At 45.9% G+C, this 16,657-nt stretch overlaps 1 protein-coding gene across 1 annotated transcript in view; it reads right to left on the reverse strand.

The window, feature by feature from the left end:
* Positions 1–16,657, reverse strand: part of ASTN1 (astrotactin 1) — a 300,455-nt gene that overhangs the window by 148,910 nt on the left and 134,888 nt on the right. Inside the window, exons 3-7 of the mRNA XM_055319541.1 lie at positions 10,699–11,092; positions 8,618–8,764; positions 7,474–7,581; positions 3,031–3,180; positions 1,871–2,038 (exon numbers count right to left, since the gene is read on the reverse strand). Coding sequence (XP_055175516.1) covers positions 1,871–2,038; positions 3,031–3,180; positions 7,474–7,581; positions 8,618–8,764; positions 10,699–11,092 — 967 coding nt within the window. The remainder of the gene's footprint in view (positions 1–1,870; positions 2,039–3,030; positions 3,181–7,473; positions 7,582–8,617; positions 8,765–10,698; positions 11,093–16,657) is intronic.

Here is a 16,657-nt window from a genome sequence, read left to right on the forward strand (position 1 = left end):
AGACCCCTCCATGCTCAAAACACCAATCCCTTCTCCCCACATGCATTTGGAAGTGCCTCCTGTTCTTGAAAACCTCAGTAGAACCATCCAACCATCTGGAGATCAGGCTTCTTTCAGAAGTGAGTTTAAGCACTGAGCTTGTCCCAGCATCTCCCAATCCAGGTCAGCAGGAGGTACTGGAGGGGGGACCAGAGAACAGCTTTGCTACATGGAGAGGCCCCTCCTTGGAGATGAGCCCTTTTTCCTTTCTCCTGAGCACACTGGCTTTTGGGCATGGTGCACAGCCCATCTGTTTGATTTGGTGTTTGCCTGACAGCGTGGGAAGAGCAGTAAGTAAGCACAGTCTTAGACATCAGATGCTTAAAATGCTATACTTTCTCTTCCATATGGGGCCCTGGAATCCCTACGATGGGCCCAGGTGAAAACAACTCTTAGACCTAAGAAGGTGAACTTTTGATGTTGCAGCCACCTGTTACTCTCCCAAAGACATAGAGTAATGCATTATAACAGAAGTAAGGCTCTATCTCTTGGAATCAGTCTCTACCAATATCCCTCCACCCCAGCATCTGACGAAAATGCCTCTGTAAGAGTGTGTATACCTGTGTAGTATGTATATGTGTGCACATGCATGTGTGTATATCTATATGTATATATGCATATGTGTGTACATGTGCAGGTACGCATATGTATGTATGCATGCACCTATGCATGTGTGTGCATTGTGTGTGTGCATGTGTGTACATTTGTGCAGGGACACAAGTGTGTGTGTATGTGTGTGTGTGGTGAAGGAGAAGGGGCTGTACATGAGGTACAGAGAGTTGGAAGAGTTGGTCCCCAACTCCCGACATTTCCCTTGGGGGTCTTAGCTATCATTACACCCCTTCCTTCATTCTAAGGCATCACATTCCTTCTCTGGGAAGGACCTACCTGTGATACTGAATCTACTGGAATCAGGTCTTCATGAAGACTATTGCAGATGAACTCCTTCTACAAGGAGAGTGGACAGCAACCTGGAAGGAGCGGCCCACACTCTTCAGTATCTAGGAGATCACCACACTCTGGAGTGCCCCCCATGCCTGCCGTGTCTCCGTGTGGACCCTCTCAGGGAAGTCTCAGCCACGTCTGATAACATGATGGCCTAATAACATCTCTCTCCTTTGCCCCAGTAATCTCTCTCCTGGGATTTATCTGAAGAAAATAACTTCAGATGTGCCCTGCATTTATGTGGAAAGATATTCATTTTGGTAGAATTTGTAAAAATTAAAAATTTAAAGCATCCTAAATGTCAAATAATAGGGAACTATTTAAATGAGCTATGATATGGAGTACAATGGAATACCAAATAGCCATTAAAAATATGTTATTGAGGATTGTTTAATGGTTCTGAGAAAATTTCATGATAGGATGTGAAGTGAAAAAAATCAAGAAACACTACTGGACTTGGTGTGTGTGTAAGTCTCTAAAAATCATGCACAGATAAAAGATCGGAAGGGAGGACATTATGATTTTAAAATAATTTCTCCAGGAGATAGAATTATAGATGATTATCATTTTCTTCTATAAGGTTTCCTAAATTTTCTATAATAAATATGCATAAAAGTCAGTAGCTGACATCCGCTGGTGTGATGGCAAATGGATTGTGGAGGTCATCCTGAACTAGTGTTCCTGGGGAACAGAGAAGGGACTATAGATAGGAAACGTCCAAGGCTTCTGCCCGAAGATGACAGATTTTAAGCCAACATCAGCTTGCGTGGTCTAGGCTCCCAAAGGCAATGGAAAAATCAGGAGAGATGGTATGGGTTTCCAGGGGGGGGTGATTGCAAGAGGCATGAACTCTGACAGTTACCCGCTGCCCGGTGCTCCTGCCTACCAGTTTCGGGGTCGCATTGGTGTTCACAGGGGTCCAGGAGCCGTCGGGCACAGAGGTCCATGGCCCAGGGCCCACTGGAGTTCTGCTGAGAGAAGAGCACCACTTGAGCTGGGTTCAGCCAGTCACTGGCATCCAGCTGGCTCCCCTCCAGCAGGATGAAGCGGCTCCCTGCAGGAAAGAGAGAGGAGGCATGCCTGTGCGTGCACACACACACACACACACACACACACACACACCAACTCAAGACAGAGTAAGGGATGCTTCACAGATTAGCCCAAGCCGAGGTCATTACTCTCACCAGCCCTGGCTTGTCATGATCCCCCGAGCAAGGGATCAGCAGATGGAGGCTCGGCTACCACTTGGACCTCCTGCTGTCCTTGCTCCAGCCCATCTCTATCAGGGTGCACCTAGGGAATACTGGGATAGAGCAGATCTGTGATGGCCACGGCATGGCTCCATCAGACCCAGCCACAGGCACTGGCATTCACCCAAGGAGCAGGGACCTGCTGCCTGGTCCCCATTTGCCATGAAATAGCAGGCCTTCTAATAGCACAGACGGTCCTCACCTATTTTCAGCCTTCTAGCAGCAGAGAGAAGAGACATTAACAAGTCAGTTAGGTGCTCTGGGCTTAACAAATTCAGGGTCTCCAGAACCTGTACTATCCCCTCATTATATTGGGGTCCCCCTGGATGAAAGGAAATTATTGCTTCAGAGTTCTAGGCTTTTAGCAAGTTACTGCAATTAGGAATTTCTCACCCGAGCATCCCAAACCAAAGCATGGCTTATTCTTAATCACCTCCACTGCTCCACTTAGCTTCTCCCTTTCCCAAAAGCCAGAAATCTCAGTGTCCATCTACTTGCATCCAGCATGCTCTGTATTTTTCTACAAAGACAAGGGCTTATTTTAAAGCAAACAGAAATGAGAAATTGGAGTGGGCATAGAGAAGAGGAGGTAATCTGTTCAATCTTGTGGTTTTTTTTTTTTTTTAACCTCCTTTCTGGTTTCATCTATGGACAATCCAAATTTGTCCTAAGTCTTACTTATCTGGGTTTATTTTTTTCCCCCACAGGAATAAGTAAAAAATAACAGTGACCCCTGGCTTCTCTATCTTCCTGGCCCAACACAAAAACTTCCCCTTTGGTGAGGAAGTGAGCTCACCATCAGCGATCAGGTGCTCAGGGACGTGCAGGGTGATTTTGACAACGAGAGGGCAGCTGACGTGGGAGGAGCACACGAGGCCAATCACACAGCTGGTGATGCTGATCAGCGTCAAAGTGGTCTTATTCACAGGACTTCGGGGAGAGCCCACTGGAAGCAAGATACAAGCAAGACACATGGCGGTAAGAATCGTGGCAGTGGGAGGCCAGTCTGGCCTTCTGCTGCCCAACCCAGCAAACAGGGGAGGCAGTGGGCAAACATAGCCCAGGAGAGGAATGTTCCGGCTCATGACCCCAGTGAGCTTCATCCTCATGGAACACCATGTTGGCAGCTAGAGTCAGAGGCGCTTAGCCTACTGGTGGCCCTCTGGGTCAACAGTCAGTTGTGTGCAAGTTCTCTACACTCTTCCTGGGACAGGTTCAAAAAGAAATCATGAAGGAGGGCTTTCTGCTCCTCTACTGCCTGGCTGAACTCCAGGGACGCTTCCACCACATGCTAGAACTGTCTGCACTTTCCACTGTTTCTCACAGAGGTCACTCTCACAAACCAGTTCCTTTACTCCCTGGGCTCAAACTACTTCTCCAATCTCTTGAGGGGCTTCTCAAGCTCTATGGGTGGGAGTACTACAGCTGACTCTTCTCCTCTAGGGCCCACAAGGAGGAAAGTTTCCTCTGTATGTGTAGAGGATGTTGTCATGCCTGAAGAGCCCCCTGAGTCCTGCACTGGTCATTGGGGTGAAATTATACATGGCAGCTTAGTGAGCAAATAATGATGCTGAGAAGACGCTTCCAGGCAGTGCGGACAGGAGTAGGAAGGAAGATTTTCTTGGTGTGCCTCTGTTTGGTTTTGTTTTTTGTGGAGCAGATACAATGGTAGCAACAAGAGGGACCTTTCACATGGAGGCAGAACAGATGTGGGAAAGTAAGAAAGAAGGCAGGTTGCCAACAAAATATGTCCTTTGTCATTTTCTGAGGGTCTGGCCTCTGTTGGCATTTATTACTGATAGAAATAAGAGGCATCTGTTATGTCAGACAGTGGACAGTGCTTTGCGTACATTATTTTATTTCTGTTTTCTTAGAATAAATCTAGGAGTCTGGACAGTAACCGCCCACTTGACAGGTAAGGAAAATAAGTCTCAAAGAGATTAACCCTACAGTGATAGTTAAGACTTATGAAGTGTAATTATGTGTCAGGAGCCAGTGTGCAGGGGTATCTGGCTCATATCATTCAAAGATGACCACAGTCTGATGAGGCGGCTCCCACATAGGGACAATCAGAGAAGCTACAGGGCACATCCAGGATCGAGCAGCTACCAAGGAGCTAGGATCAAGGCAGAGGTCCAGCTGAGGTGGCAGGCCCCAGACAGGCCACCACTCAATCTTTGGACCCAGGGGAGCCTTTGGAACCACTGTTCTCAGGATCGCAGGGAACGTCTGGGTCCATGGGGGCATCCACCCTTTATGGGAGCAGGTTCCCTGAGTGGGCATGCTGGCAGGAGCTGGGATGAGAGATCACAGGGTGGCAGGCAGCCGCTGGATCCTCTGTTCCTTGCTACCTAGAGATATTCTATTCATGTTAGTAGCCTTTCAACATGGGGTCTATTTCCCCGACCCTTACAAATCTCTACCCCTGGCTCAAACCAGGCCTCAGCAGCAGATCTACCACAGGCACTCAAACGAGAAACTGGATTCACCCTTGTCTTCCCATTTCCATCATCTTGTGTCTAAAGTTTCTCTTGCCTCCATTCTCTCTATCCTGTCCCACTATCTGGTATCGCACACCTCGACTGCAGCACTAGTCATGGGCCTGGTCTCCCTGCCTCAGCCTTCCCCACCATTGCCTACCCTCCATGAGAAGCCCAGAGGCCCCCTTCATGAAGCCGAGCAGACCAGGGCGATGCTCTTGAAAAACCTCCAGTGAAGCCAACTGAAGCGTTAGGTCTGAGTCCTCCAGTCAAGGTTTGTGCTGTCTCCCAATCATCCAGCCTTATTTCCTAAGCACACCTCAAACCTGGACCGTACGCTTCATTCTAGTAAACTCTTTACCACTCTCCGACTAGACCATTATCGTTTATGTCTCTGTGACTTTGCACATATCATTTCCTCCTCCGCAGAATGCCATTTTGTCACCTTGTCAGCCTGGTATACACCTACTCTTCAAGTCTCGGCTCCAACAACATCTCCTTGTAAACACTTCCCTGAAACCTTTAAGAGCAGATTCTCACTCATTCCTCACTGTTCCCCTCACCCGGGTGCACCCTGCTGTTAAAGCTTTTATCACACAGCATTGTCACTGTTTACAGGCACTTGCAGCTGCACTCATGTGATTGCAGTAACCTGCTACTCATCTTCTTGACTCCCTGGTCCTTCTATATCATCAACCCATCACCTAACATCTTTATCTGGTTTCAAAATTTCCAGTGGTTCCCCATAACCTATAGAGCCAAGTGCAAACTCACGGCACAGGTGTAATCTTTTGGTGGCTGGCCTGTTATCCAGCCGCATCCCTTCTACCCCGAGTGCTTACTTATGTTCTTACACCTGCCATACTGAACTATTTTTACTTGCTTAAAAATACCATGTTCCTTCAAGGCTTTATATATGCTATTCTCCTTACTAGGATGCCCTTACCCTAGATTCTCCTTTTACAAGAAATTCTATACATTGTATAAAACCTGGGTCTAATTATTTTCTCCTTCTTTGCCTCCTATTGCCGCCAGGTAGAATGACCTGTTCTGTCTTCTTAGTATTCATTTTACTTTATTTACAATATTAAATTAAGCCTTATCATTGTGCCATGTTTTCATGTTTCTACTTCCAATCACAAAGCCTGACCTATGGCAGGTGAGTTATAAAATTTCTTGCTGTCCTGATTGATGTATTCAGTTCAATTCAACAAACACTTATAAGCTTCTATTATAGGCAAAATCCTTCACTAGGCACTTTGGAAAAATAAATTAGACATGCCCATCCCTAAGAAGCTTTCAGTCTAGTTAATAGCAATAAACAGTTGATGTACTAGGAGAGCTTGGTACTTTAAAGGAACAGTTTTATGCTGCAAAGAAACTCATTCTAATTCATTACTATGGATTTTCTTAAACAGGATTTTATTAAAGTAGAACACACCCTGCTCTGGGTTGGATGGGCCAAGGTCGACTATCTGCTGTATATAAATATGTAAAGAGGATCAAGGGATCCACATTCTCACCTCAGGGATTCTGGGGCATCAGGTGTTAGGTGGCCCAGAGCCCCACTGATCTCCTGGGAAAAATGGTGGGAAGGATGTTTGTTCAGACAGTAGCAAAGCTTATGGAAACTGGAACTGAGGAATTAAAAGCCCTGCTTCCATTCTCTGGGAAGAAAGCCCTCAGTGTGGAAGGGACTCAAGTGGAGGTAGGAGAGAGCCAAAATATAAATGTCTTTTTTGGGGCCGCATTGGTTGTTTACTGATTGAGGGAAATGTCATTGCATATAACACAAGGAGCTGCCACTCAAACATCCTCTGCTCAATCTCAAAGGGTTCCTGCCCAACGCGGAGTGCTGTACAAGGCTGAGGTCTGCACTGTGGAGAGGTCTTGGGGCAATGGCAATGCGGACTGCACAGTGCTCTGCCAGTCACCAAAAAAGCACATTTTAATATAATTTAATCCTGACAGTAGCCCTGGGTGTGAGGTATTGTTAACACGCTCCATTTATGAAGACACAGGCTCAGAGATGCTGTTGTTCTCATCACACAGCATGTCCAGGGAAGCCTATGGAACGCAGACCTCCCTCAGTGACAACAATGCTATCAGCAAGGTCACAGGCAGTGGCATCACATCTGCAACAGCCATAACCCAAGTGGCACAGATTTGTGTCTGCATAGCAGGACAACCTGATCTGGGCTGAGGAGAGTGGACGAACTAACTGGGACCCCACCAGGAGAAAGGAGAGGACTCGGGGGCTTGGGGTCCTGTCATTCTACCAGGCAGGGATTAAAGGTCAAATACCATTACACGCATAACTCAGGCCCTAGATCATTCTTCAACGACCCCACCCCCTGAATCGCTGCCTCGCCCAATCCCAAGGCTGGCGTGGCTGGGGGTAAGCAAGGGTCCATACACTGTCCACATTTTCACGTACAACACACTACATCAACTTTAGTTCCTGTGTCTAAACAACAAAATAGGACTCCTGAGGCTTCCAGAAGGAATTGAGAGTCTTCTGACCAAGAAATAGCCTTTCAAACAACTCGAAAACTTGTTTGAGAGTGCCATTATCTGGGAGAGATGATTCTCAGAAATTCACTCTAGGCTCTTCTTTCTTCCTTAGGAGGAAACGCCAGCTGTGGTCCTGCAGAAACTGGCTCTGATCCACACAAACCCCAGCCAGACCCTGCACCTCTGTAGCCCCCTGTCTCCCGGCCAGAGCCCTGCCACCCCCCTTGCCCCTCCGGCCTTCCCACCTCGGCTGCGCCTCCGGCTCCGCGAGGGGTCGGTGTAGAAGGTCAGCTGGGGGTCATTCTCTGTCTCTGTGCCAGAATCGCCTTCAGGGTTCAGGAAGGCGGAACCAGCTGTAATGAAAAGAACCACAGCAAAGGCAACGTCTTCAGTGTTTTTCTCCATGACACCAACTCACTGGGCAAGTTCGAGAGAAAAATCAATAAAAACAAGAGCGGGTTGACTGACAATTTGGGAGGAGTAGCCATGGACACTGGAGCTTCCTGATACAAAGATTTATTGGAGAAGTGGACCTTTCCATGCCAGCAGTCATGGGCCCCACCTCCACCCAGCCCTGGCTCCCCCCGGGTTGGACCCTTCCTTGCAGCACTGCCAGAGAGGACCTTCATGGATGGTGGGTGGGAAAGGAAGGAAGGAAGGGAAGTTAGGATCTTTTATTTTTCGTTTTCTCTGGTCCTAGAATTCATACACATTCAATGTGAAAAAGAGGGAAAAATAATAAAGAAAATGCATAGAAACGCATGAAGGGGACAACCCTGAGGTCCTCTAAATCCTGTCGATCAGAGAAAACCTCTGTTAACACCTGATGTATATGCTGTCTTTTTCTGATACAGAAAACAGATAAAGGCTTTTTAATCTCCCCTTAAAAATGGCATTTTGCTGTACCTTCAATTTTATAGCTTCATTTTTTTCCCCATTTAATAAATGGGCAGGCAACTTTCCATATGAACAAATATGGATCTGTCTTATCATCCTAAATGGCTGCGCAGTAGGCCGCTGGACGGTAGACAGATGTGCAGGTAGTTAACCGATTCCCTATTGATGGACACTTAAGCTATTTCCAATTTTTCGCTCTTTTAAACAATGTTGTGATGAACAGCCTTTTATACACATCTTTGCACACTTGTCCAATTATTTCCTAAGGATAAATTCTTGTTTATGAAATCAGTTGGTCAGAAGGGTTGTGTAGGGGTTGTGTAGTCCAGTTTTTTGGTGAAGTAACACCCAGCAGGCCTCCAGGAAGACTGTGCCAAAACACACACCCTCTGGCCATGCCTGAGAGTCCGGGGGTCCAGGATATTAATGGTCCTGCCTCTCCCGGTATTAAGGAATCTGCCACCTGCAAGCCCTTGCCTCAGACACAGATACCTCTTGCCTTGTTGTTGATCCGCTTCCTCTGGCTGCTGGAGGTGTGCGAGAGCAGAGTGGCCTGCTGGTGGTTAGAGTCCACGGGGCTGGTGGCAATGATGTTATCCTTGTACTTGTTCATCAATGACAGCTTGGCATTGTCACTTCCTGGAGAAGGAAGAGTCAAGACAAAGATCTTTCGGAGAAAAGGCCAAAAAGAGAGAGCAAGGCACGCTGCATGAACCAAGGAAATGGGAGTTTCACAGAATTGAAAGAAAGAACGTTTAAAGTGAGAGACTGGCAGAGATTGAATGCTCCCTCTCTTGATTTCTGCAGGTCTACAGAATGGAAGGTGGAGAGAAGAGGAGAGATGACAACTGAAAATCCAAAGCCAACGGATTCTGTATTGATTAGGGTCACCACATGTGGCCCCCCAGGCTAGACACAGACAACAGATTCCCTTCTCTGGGGGTGGCACAGAGTTTTAAACGCATCTGAGTTTGAGTGCACCCAGGTGGAACGTGCCCTCTCTATCTTCTGTCCCAGGCTGCACCATCCCCTGCTGTCTGACACCCAGCTACTGCACTTATTTGCACTACCCACCATCCCCTGAACACACAGAGTTTGTAACCCCTGAGTATGGCTCCGTGGTGGGCTTTGCACCATGCCAGGTGCTATGGGGACCATGAGGCATTCATGACACGTCTCCTATCCTCAAGGAGTTCCCAGACTTTAAATCTTGTTAAGAAGTGGCTATTCATTTAGGATCTCTTCTAGATACCAAGCAGAATGGACACTTCTTTTTTATAAGATGTATTTATTTACTTGAGGGGGAGAGGCAGAAGGAGAGAACTGTCAAGCAGACTCCCTGCTGAGCGTGGCCAGATGTAGGACTTGATCTAGTAATCAAGATCTGAGTCAAAACCCAAGAGTCAGGGGATCCCTGGGTGGCGCAGCGGTTTGGCGCCTGCCTTTGGCCCAGGGCGCGATCCTGGAGACCCGGGATCGAATCCCACGTCAGGCTCCCGGTGCATGGAGCCTGCTTCTCCCTCTGCCTGTGTCTCTGCCTCTCTCTCTCTGTATGACTATTGTAAATAAAAAAAAAAAAAATTAAAAAAAAAAAAAAACCCAAGAGTCAGATGCTCAAGCGACTAAGCCACCCAGGTGCCCCAGAATGGAGACTTCCATGATGTGATTTCCCTCTTTTCAAGCCCCACTGGGAGTCTATATGCAATATCCAGTATGAAAAATGCCTTCTTTAAAGATAAGTGAGCAGGTTTTTGAGGAATCACTGTCTTGGGGTTTTATCTATGAGGAGTTGCTGATTCATGGAAGTTTCAGAGACAGACGGGGGTGGGGGGCACGGTAAAAGGAAAGTGTAGTCGTTTCCTCTCCACATTTTGTTCACCCTGATTTGGTTCACCCTGATTAGGTCCAAGTCTTTTCCACCTAGCATCTTGTAGAAATACAAGGCATCAGGTCAGACAGCATGATTGTATTCCTAATATTTTTTTAAGAAGTACGATCTGTATAAAGACCATAGAGGCAAGGGCAAGACAACACAACTAACTACTCCCACCCCAGACTGAAGTCTCCAGAGTCATAGAATAGAACAGATATCTTTGTCTCTTCCACTTCAATGGATAATTAAATCTCCTAAGCAAACATGCTACATGCAAAAATGTGATACATACATGTTGATCTCTTGACAGCTTATTTCCCTGGGAGTCCCCATATCTCGATCAGATATGAAAAAGGCTCTATCAAACCCATTGTGTTTATGGGGTCTTATGACTCATCTAGGCATTTTCAGTGCCTTGCTTTTATTTATTAAGCTACATGAACATGTAGAATTTAGGTCCCACTCTTCTGTGGGATCTCTGTTTCCAATGCAAAGTGGAAGTGGAGAGAGATTCAATATATACTTGTTCTTCTGACTTTCCCTATTAGAAGACAGCTCCCATTGTCTCAGGGAAAAGTCTACCCTCTTGCCCACCTGGGAAAGGGCACAGGCACATGCCATTATGCATGATAACCAGCCCCAAGATTAGCCAGTCTCTACTCCCTCCCTAGTTCCCCAAGAGCAGGACTGACTTGCCCACCTGGGGTGAGGTCCATCCCTGCCTTCTCGTTGCAGCCCTGCAGGGAGTCCAGGGTGCGGGTGACCTGGCTGGCAAAGTCCTCCCCTCCATTCATGCACTCCCTCTGCAGGTGGTGGCGCAGGTCCGTGATGTCGTACTCATAGCCGTCCAGGATGGGGGTCTCCCGGATGCTCAGGGTGCCACTGGAGTTGTGGCCTTGCACGCGGGCATTGCGCAAACTCTCCCGTCCATGCCCGCCGATCAGCACAGAGGGAATGTAGTGAATCTCATTGGCTGCCTCAGCACTGGCACTCTTCTGGGGCTGGGGGACCCGGCGGCGCTTGCACCAGCGCCGGCGAGTGTACAGGATCATGACCAGGCACAAGATGGACAGCAGGAGAGCAATCATGCCACCCTGGAAGAGAGGACAACAGACAGATGCAGGAAGATGGGTGAGCTCATCCCACAAAGAGGCATCGCCCCTCCCCCCTATTATCCATCACTCACTCACTCACTCATTCATTCATTCAGGTGCAGTAAGCACTGAGATCAAGCATCACTCAGCAGCAAAGGGACAGTCTGCGGTGATGGGTGTTTAAGGAAAATGGAGAAAAATGGAACTGGGATGACCAGTGCATCATTTAAGTGATCCACAGTTGCTTTTGGCTTAGCAAACAATTTGAAAGGCAAGTCTGTGTGTATGTGTGTGTGTGTGATTTCAGTTGTAGAAACAGGGGAGAGGGTTAGTTTGTTAAGGCCAATCTGTTACACATAAAGCTGGTTCCCAGCCAAGTTTTAGCAGCAGAATGGCATTTAGTTTCTTCCTGTCTCACATCTTAAAATCAGCCACGTATAGATTCTAACTCTGGCTACATCAATGATCAGCAAGTCCTCCAAATTTGAAACCTCAGATTCCTAATCTGTATAATGCAGAACATGCCGCTTAGCCTGGAAAAGTGGTGGTAAAGGCTAAGTTAGGGAACCATGCACAGTGGCTAATGGAGTGTGTCACATGGAATCAGGAATGTCCTCGGCCTGACCTTAAATGTCTCCATCATGGTAGGAGAAGACCCTCAATCAATCCAGAGAGAAGTTTATGTCCATTAGGGATTTACAGGCAAGTGTATGGAGGACCCTAACCATTTGAACATGACTTTCTGGATCACTGTGGCTTTCAGGGACAGCTTATTCCCACTCACAGTCCTGAGTGATCTCCCGTTCTTGCTTGAGGGAGAGATTGAGACCCATGTCCTGGAGTCAGACTGGCAAAGGAATTTCCTTCTGAACCTTCTCATGCTCCCAGGCCATTCCCTAAATGTCAGAACTCCACTCAGTTGTCTAGCAGAGGCAGGATGTCATGCTCAGTGACATTGAGTACCTCACCTTGACAACCATGGCAGCAGGGTTTAGAGGGAAGGCCTGGCACGCCCGTAGCTCCACAGCCGCCCAGCGAGCATAAATCTTCCAGGGCGCGATCTGTATTCATTCTCCGTATTTTGGTCAATACCCCCCAAACCTATTTCATTAGGTGGGGGGTCTGTCAAGTGGTTCTGCTCTCAACTTGAGCTTCACTGCCACCCCATCATATAGGCTAGAGATGAAAACCCCCTCTTAATTCCCAGGGGACCCACCCACACAAGGCTTGGTCAAGATTATTCCTTCCAGCACATGAACAGGGGCTTTTTTCCAGTCTTGTGATAATTATATCTTGAATTTATATAAAGCTGCTCTCCCGATAATCCTTCCCATTTACCTTCCCTTCCCCACCATCACTGTGAGCAAAGCAGCATGAGCACACACACATACAATGTTGCTGCTTTCAACAGGCACAGAGCAGCGGAGACAAGAAGCAACAGTCAGTTGCCAAATGACAGGTCATGTCAGGTGGCATTTTTGGGGCCTCCATTGGCCTCCAGGTTTTTCAGATTTTTCTTTTATTTGTGGAACCCTTTCTCCTGGTGAAGTCTCTCATGCAAATATACAGAAAGCGTAAATGTGAAGCCTCGGTTGCAGCATGGATGGGCGTGCAGGGGCAAGTATTCCAGGTTCTGGCTGGCTGCAACCCTCCAGGCAGCCCATTGTCCCTCCACGCAGCCCTGCAGATGCGCCTCGCCTCCCCCCCAACCCCCAACCTCCAGTGTTGCAGCTGAGCCTAGCCCAGCCGGGCACCAGTTTGCTCAGAGCCCATGCAGGAGTCCAACCCAGTAGTTTTTCGGCAGGCCCTTTATCTCAGAGTCAGACTCGCCATCCTTTCCTTCACCCCAAATTGAAACTGCAACAATAGGCAATTAAGCCACACAGAAAGAATAACTTCCCGAGTGAGAGAAGTTGTCAGACATTGAATTAGGCTAGTGAAAGCGAGAGGTAATTTTATTCCCTAAAGAGCTATAAGAGCAGTATAAACATCAATCTCTGAGGAACAGCTGAAACACCAACTTTCAGCTCACACAGAGGTATTCAGGGGCCCCTCCAGGCTTCCCCTCAATTTCTGCTTTCAGATGATCACAACAGGGTTATGACAGGATGCAGGCTGAAGGCTCATTCCCTGTATGAAGCAGCAGTAAAGCAAGAACAGCTGTCCAGTATGGGGCTGTTACTATGTATCAGACACGTGTTCTCACTGCCCCTCACTTCTAACTCCGCCAGGTAGGGTCAACTCTTTCCTCATGTTATATTTGAAAAGGCTAAGGCACAGAGGTTAAGTAACTTGTTGGAGGACACACAGCATAGCAACAGTAGTTCCACAGTGGGAACATAATGCCCCCATGGCAGGGGCATTCCTAAGCCTGGTGGTTAGGCTCACCTAACCCACCTGGTGCTGGCTCACCCATGAGAGCGCTGTATCTCATAAATCTCCAGTGGGTACCATGCGGGGTGTGTGTGTGTGTGTGTGTGTGTGTGTGTGTGTGGATGAGCCCACTTAGGTCTATCCCCACTTCTCAAAGGAAAAACAGAAACTGTTTAAAGTGCACATCTAGCTGATGGTGAGTCAAAAGAGGCACCATCATAAACAAAGGACCTTTCACTGAGCACCCACTAAGTGTCCGAAGCCAAGATTAATTGGTAGTGGAAAGACAACACTCATGTTTCAAGGTCTCTGTGCTAAAATAAGACAACGCGCATCACACATCATTACATGCCTGGAGGATACCATTAGATCTCAATTTAGTTAAATTTCCACTAAGAAATTTGTTTTCTCTTTCAACTGTGAGACCCATTGAAAATCTCTAGGTTCGGCCCCCCACATCTCCTGATGAAGAAATTAAGACCAAGAGAAACTACAAAAGTAGATAGTGCCAAAGTGGTTCTAGACATGATCCTCTTCATGGCACTACTCTGTTAGGTTCATCTAAAATTCCCTTTACCATTGTCTGGCCCTACACACTCCATTAGGAATATTTTATATATATATATATATATATATATATATATATATATATACACATATATATACACACACACATATATTGTATATATGTACATATACACACAATATTGTATATATTGCATATGTGTACCTATATACATACATGTACATATATATTTAATATATATATTAAAATAACTTATGGGAGCTAAAACACAAGTTTTCAATTGGTTAAACCATTGTATATATGTACACATATACACACAATATTGTATATATGTACATATATACAAATATGTACATATATTTATTTTTCTTTAAAGATTTTATTTATTTATTCATGAGAGACACAGAGGGGAGAGAGAGAGAGAGAGAGAGAGAGAGAGAGAGAGAAAGAGGCAGAGACATAGGCAGAAGCAGGCTCCATGCAGGAAACCTGATGTGGGACTTGATCCTGGGACTCTGGGATCACGCCCTGAGCCAAAGGCAGAAGCTCAACCGCTGAGCCCCCCAGGTGTCCCCATATATATTTAATATACATATTAAAATAACAACTTATGGGGATCTAGAACACAAGTTTTCGATTGGCTAAACCAGTGTATTTAGTATATCTAACCTCACTTTATCAAAGTGTTTCCCCTGCTTAGAGTCAGTGACTCCCAATGACCTTAGGTTTCTCTTAATCAGTTACTAGGAATGAGTGCCAGCCACTAGGCGAAGCTCAGCATAGGCATAGGAAAAAGGATGATTCTCGGGTACTCAAATTGGGATGTGCTTCTATAATCCAAACTGGTGGCAGATGTCACAACGCTTGGTGATGATTTACTAATTGTGGACTATTACATAAGTAATCACATAATGATGTTACATGATATTAACATGTAATATAATTTAATGATAACATTTTGTAATAATAATAATATAATAATAATTTGTAAGATCACTCCACACAAATTCCTCTGAACTGCTTATCTGCTCTGTCCAGCAAGAAGGTCCCAGACAGGAAGGACTAGGGAGAGACGCTCCACTATACGAGGAGAAGGCATGGATGTCTTGCCTTGACAACTTTCCTTCTACAACGACGACTTGGAAATCGAGTGCTCACATTCTATTGCTTTTGCATTCCTGTGATAAACCACAGTTGTGATATTAGCATTATTTTTAACCACTCTACTTCCACAGAGAATCTTGCACAGCTTCAAGTTAAGTCAGAGAGGCTCTACGATTTTTCTTTCAAATAATCTAATGGAACAAAGAGGTGGCAGATGAAATGGAAAGAGCACTTGAACCAGGAGCTAGGAGCTTCCTGATAACCAAGTCATAAAGGGAAAGGCAAGCCGCACACATCTTCTTGTCTGACAGAATAAAGTTTAATGGGAGGAACTAACTTCCTCCATGCATACAACTCCAGACAGACTTCCAGCCGGAGCGTGTGCATGAGCACACGGACAAGCATAACGGCAACGTCCGCACACAAGGCTTTACAGAAAGCACGCAGAAGTTCACACTTGCACTCCTGGCTTTGCAATTCTGTATTACCTGAGCGGTACTCAGAGGGTGTTCTTCATTTATGGGTGTTAGCTTCAATTTTTATGGCATTCAAAACAAAACAAAACAAAACAAAATCATTAAGGTACATCTGGACCCAAATGACAAGTAACAAATTGCAAACTCTGAATATTCCAAAAAAAAAAAAAACAAAAAACAATTACTGCAAGGTATGCAATTGTTTTGTTCTATATTCATCTTTTCCTGAGTTTTCTGATTATTCTATTGATTTTCCTCAAAACTTAACATTTTACAACTAGAAGCACGTTTAGGGTATACGAGAACTCCACATCCATTAACAAGTTGCATGCAAAAATAAGTGGCATTTAAGCATATATTTTTCTTTAAAAAATCAATAAATCATTTCTACTGGCTCTAACAGAGATCAAACAAATGAAATCAGCTTTTATTTTATTACAAAATTGACATTTTCAGCACTTACCTGAGAGGAGAGTATGAAGTTTGTCAGATCATGTGCAGATTTTGAAATCTGTGTATAATAATGTTTTTATATAACACTGATGGTGATTGCCCAGGGACAGAAAGTTCTAGGTAGATCTCCCTTTTATGCTCATCCCAATCATGCAAACTAACCACAGACTGACCTATGTATTCATCTGGGGTCTAGGTCACACCTTCCTCCCTGAGCCAACTCCTACTTGTCCTTCCAAGTCAGTTCAGTGACATAACCGTTCACTGAACTTCCCACAGAACCATCCACATAACTCTTACTGCAACTATTTTACCTTTGATTTACTTGTCCATGTCATCTACTGGGTTACAGACTTCATAAAAGCCACAGAGCTCCAGGGCTAAGCATGGTGCATGGCATAAAGGTGTTCAATAATTATAGAAGGAAGGAAGGGAGGGAGGGAGGGAGGGAGGGAGGGAGGGAGGGAGGAGAGGTCAACTTTGGATGTATTTCAATATAGACATCTTCGATGTGCTTGCGAAGCTTATTCGAGACAGTTGCTTACGTTACTCATTCATTTCATTCATTACTCAGTCATTCAAGTATATACTCACTTTGGTAAGGCATTTTTCTAGTGATCCCTGTGGTGGAGA

This window comes from Nyctereutes procyonoides, unplaced genomic scaffold, assembly GCF_905146905.1.
Source record: "Nyctereutes procyonoides isolate TBG_1078 unplaced genomic scaffold, NYPRO_anot_genome, whole genome shotgun sequence".
NCBI lineage: Eukaryota > Metazoa > Chordata > Mammalia > Carnivora > Canidae > Nyctereutes > Nyctereutes procyonoides.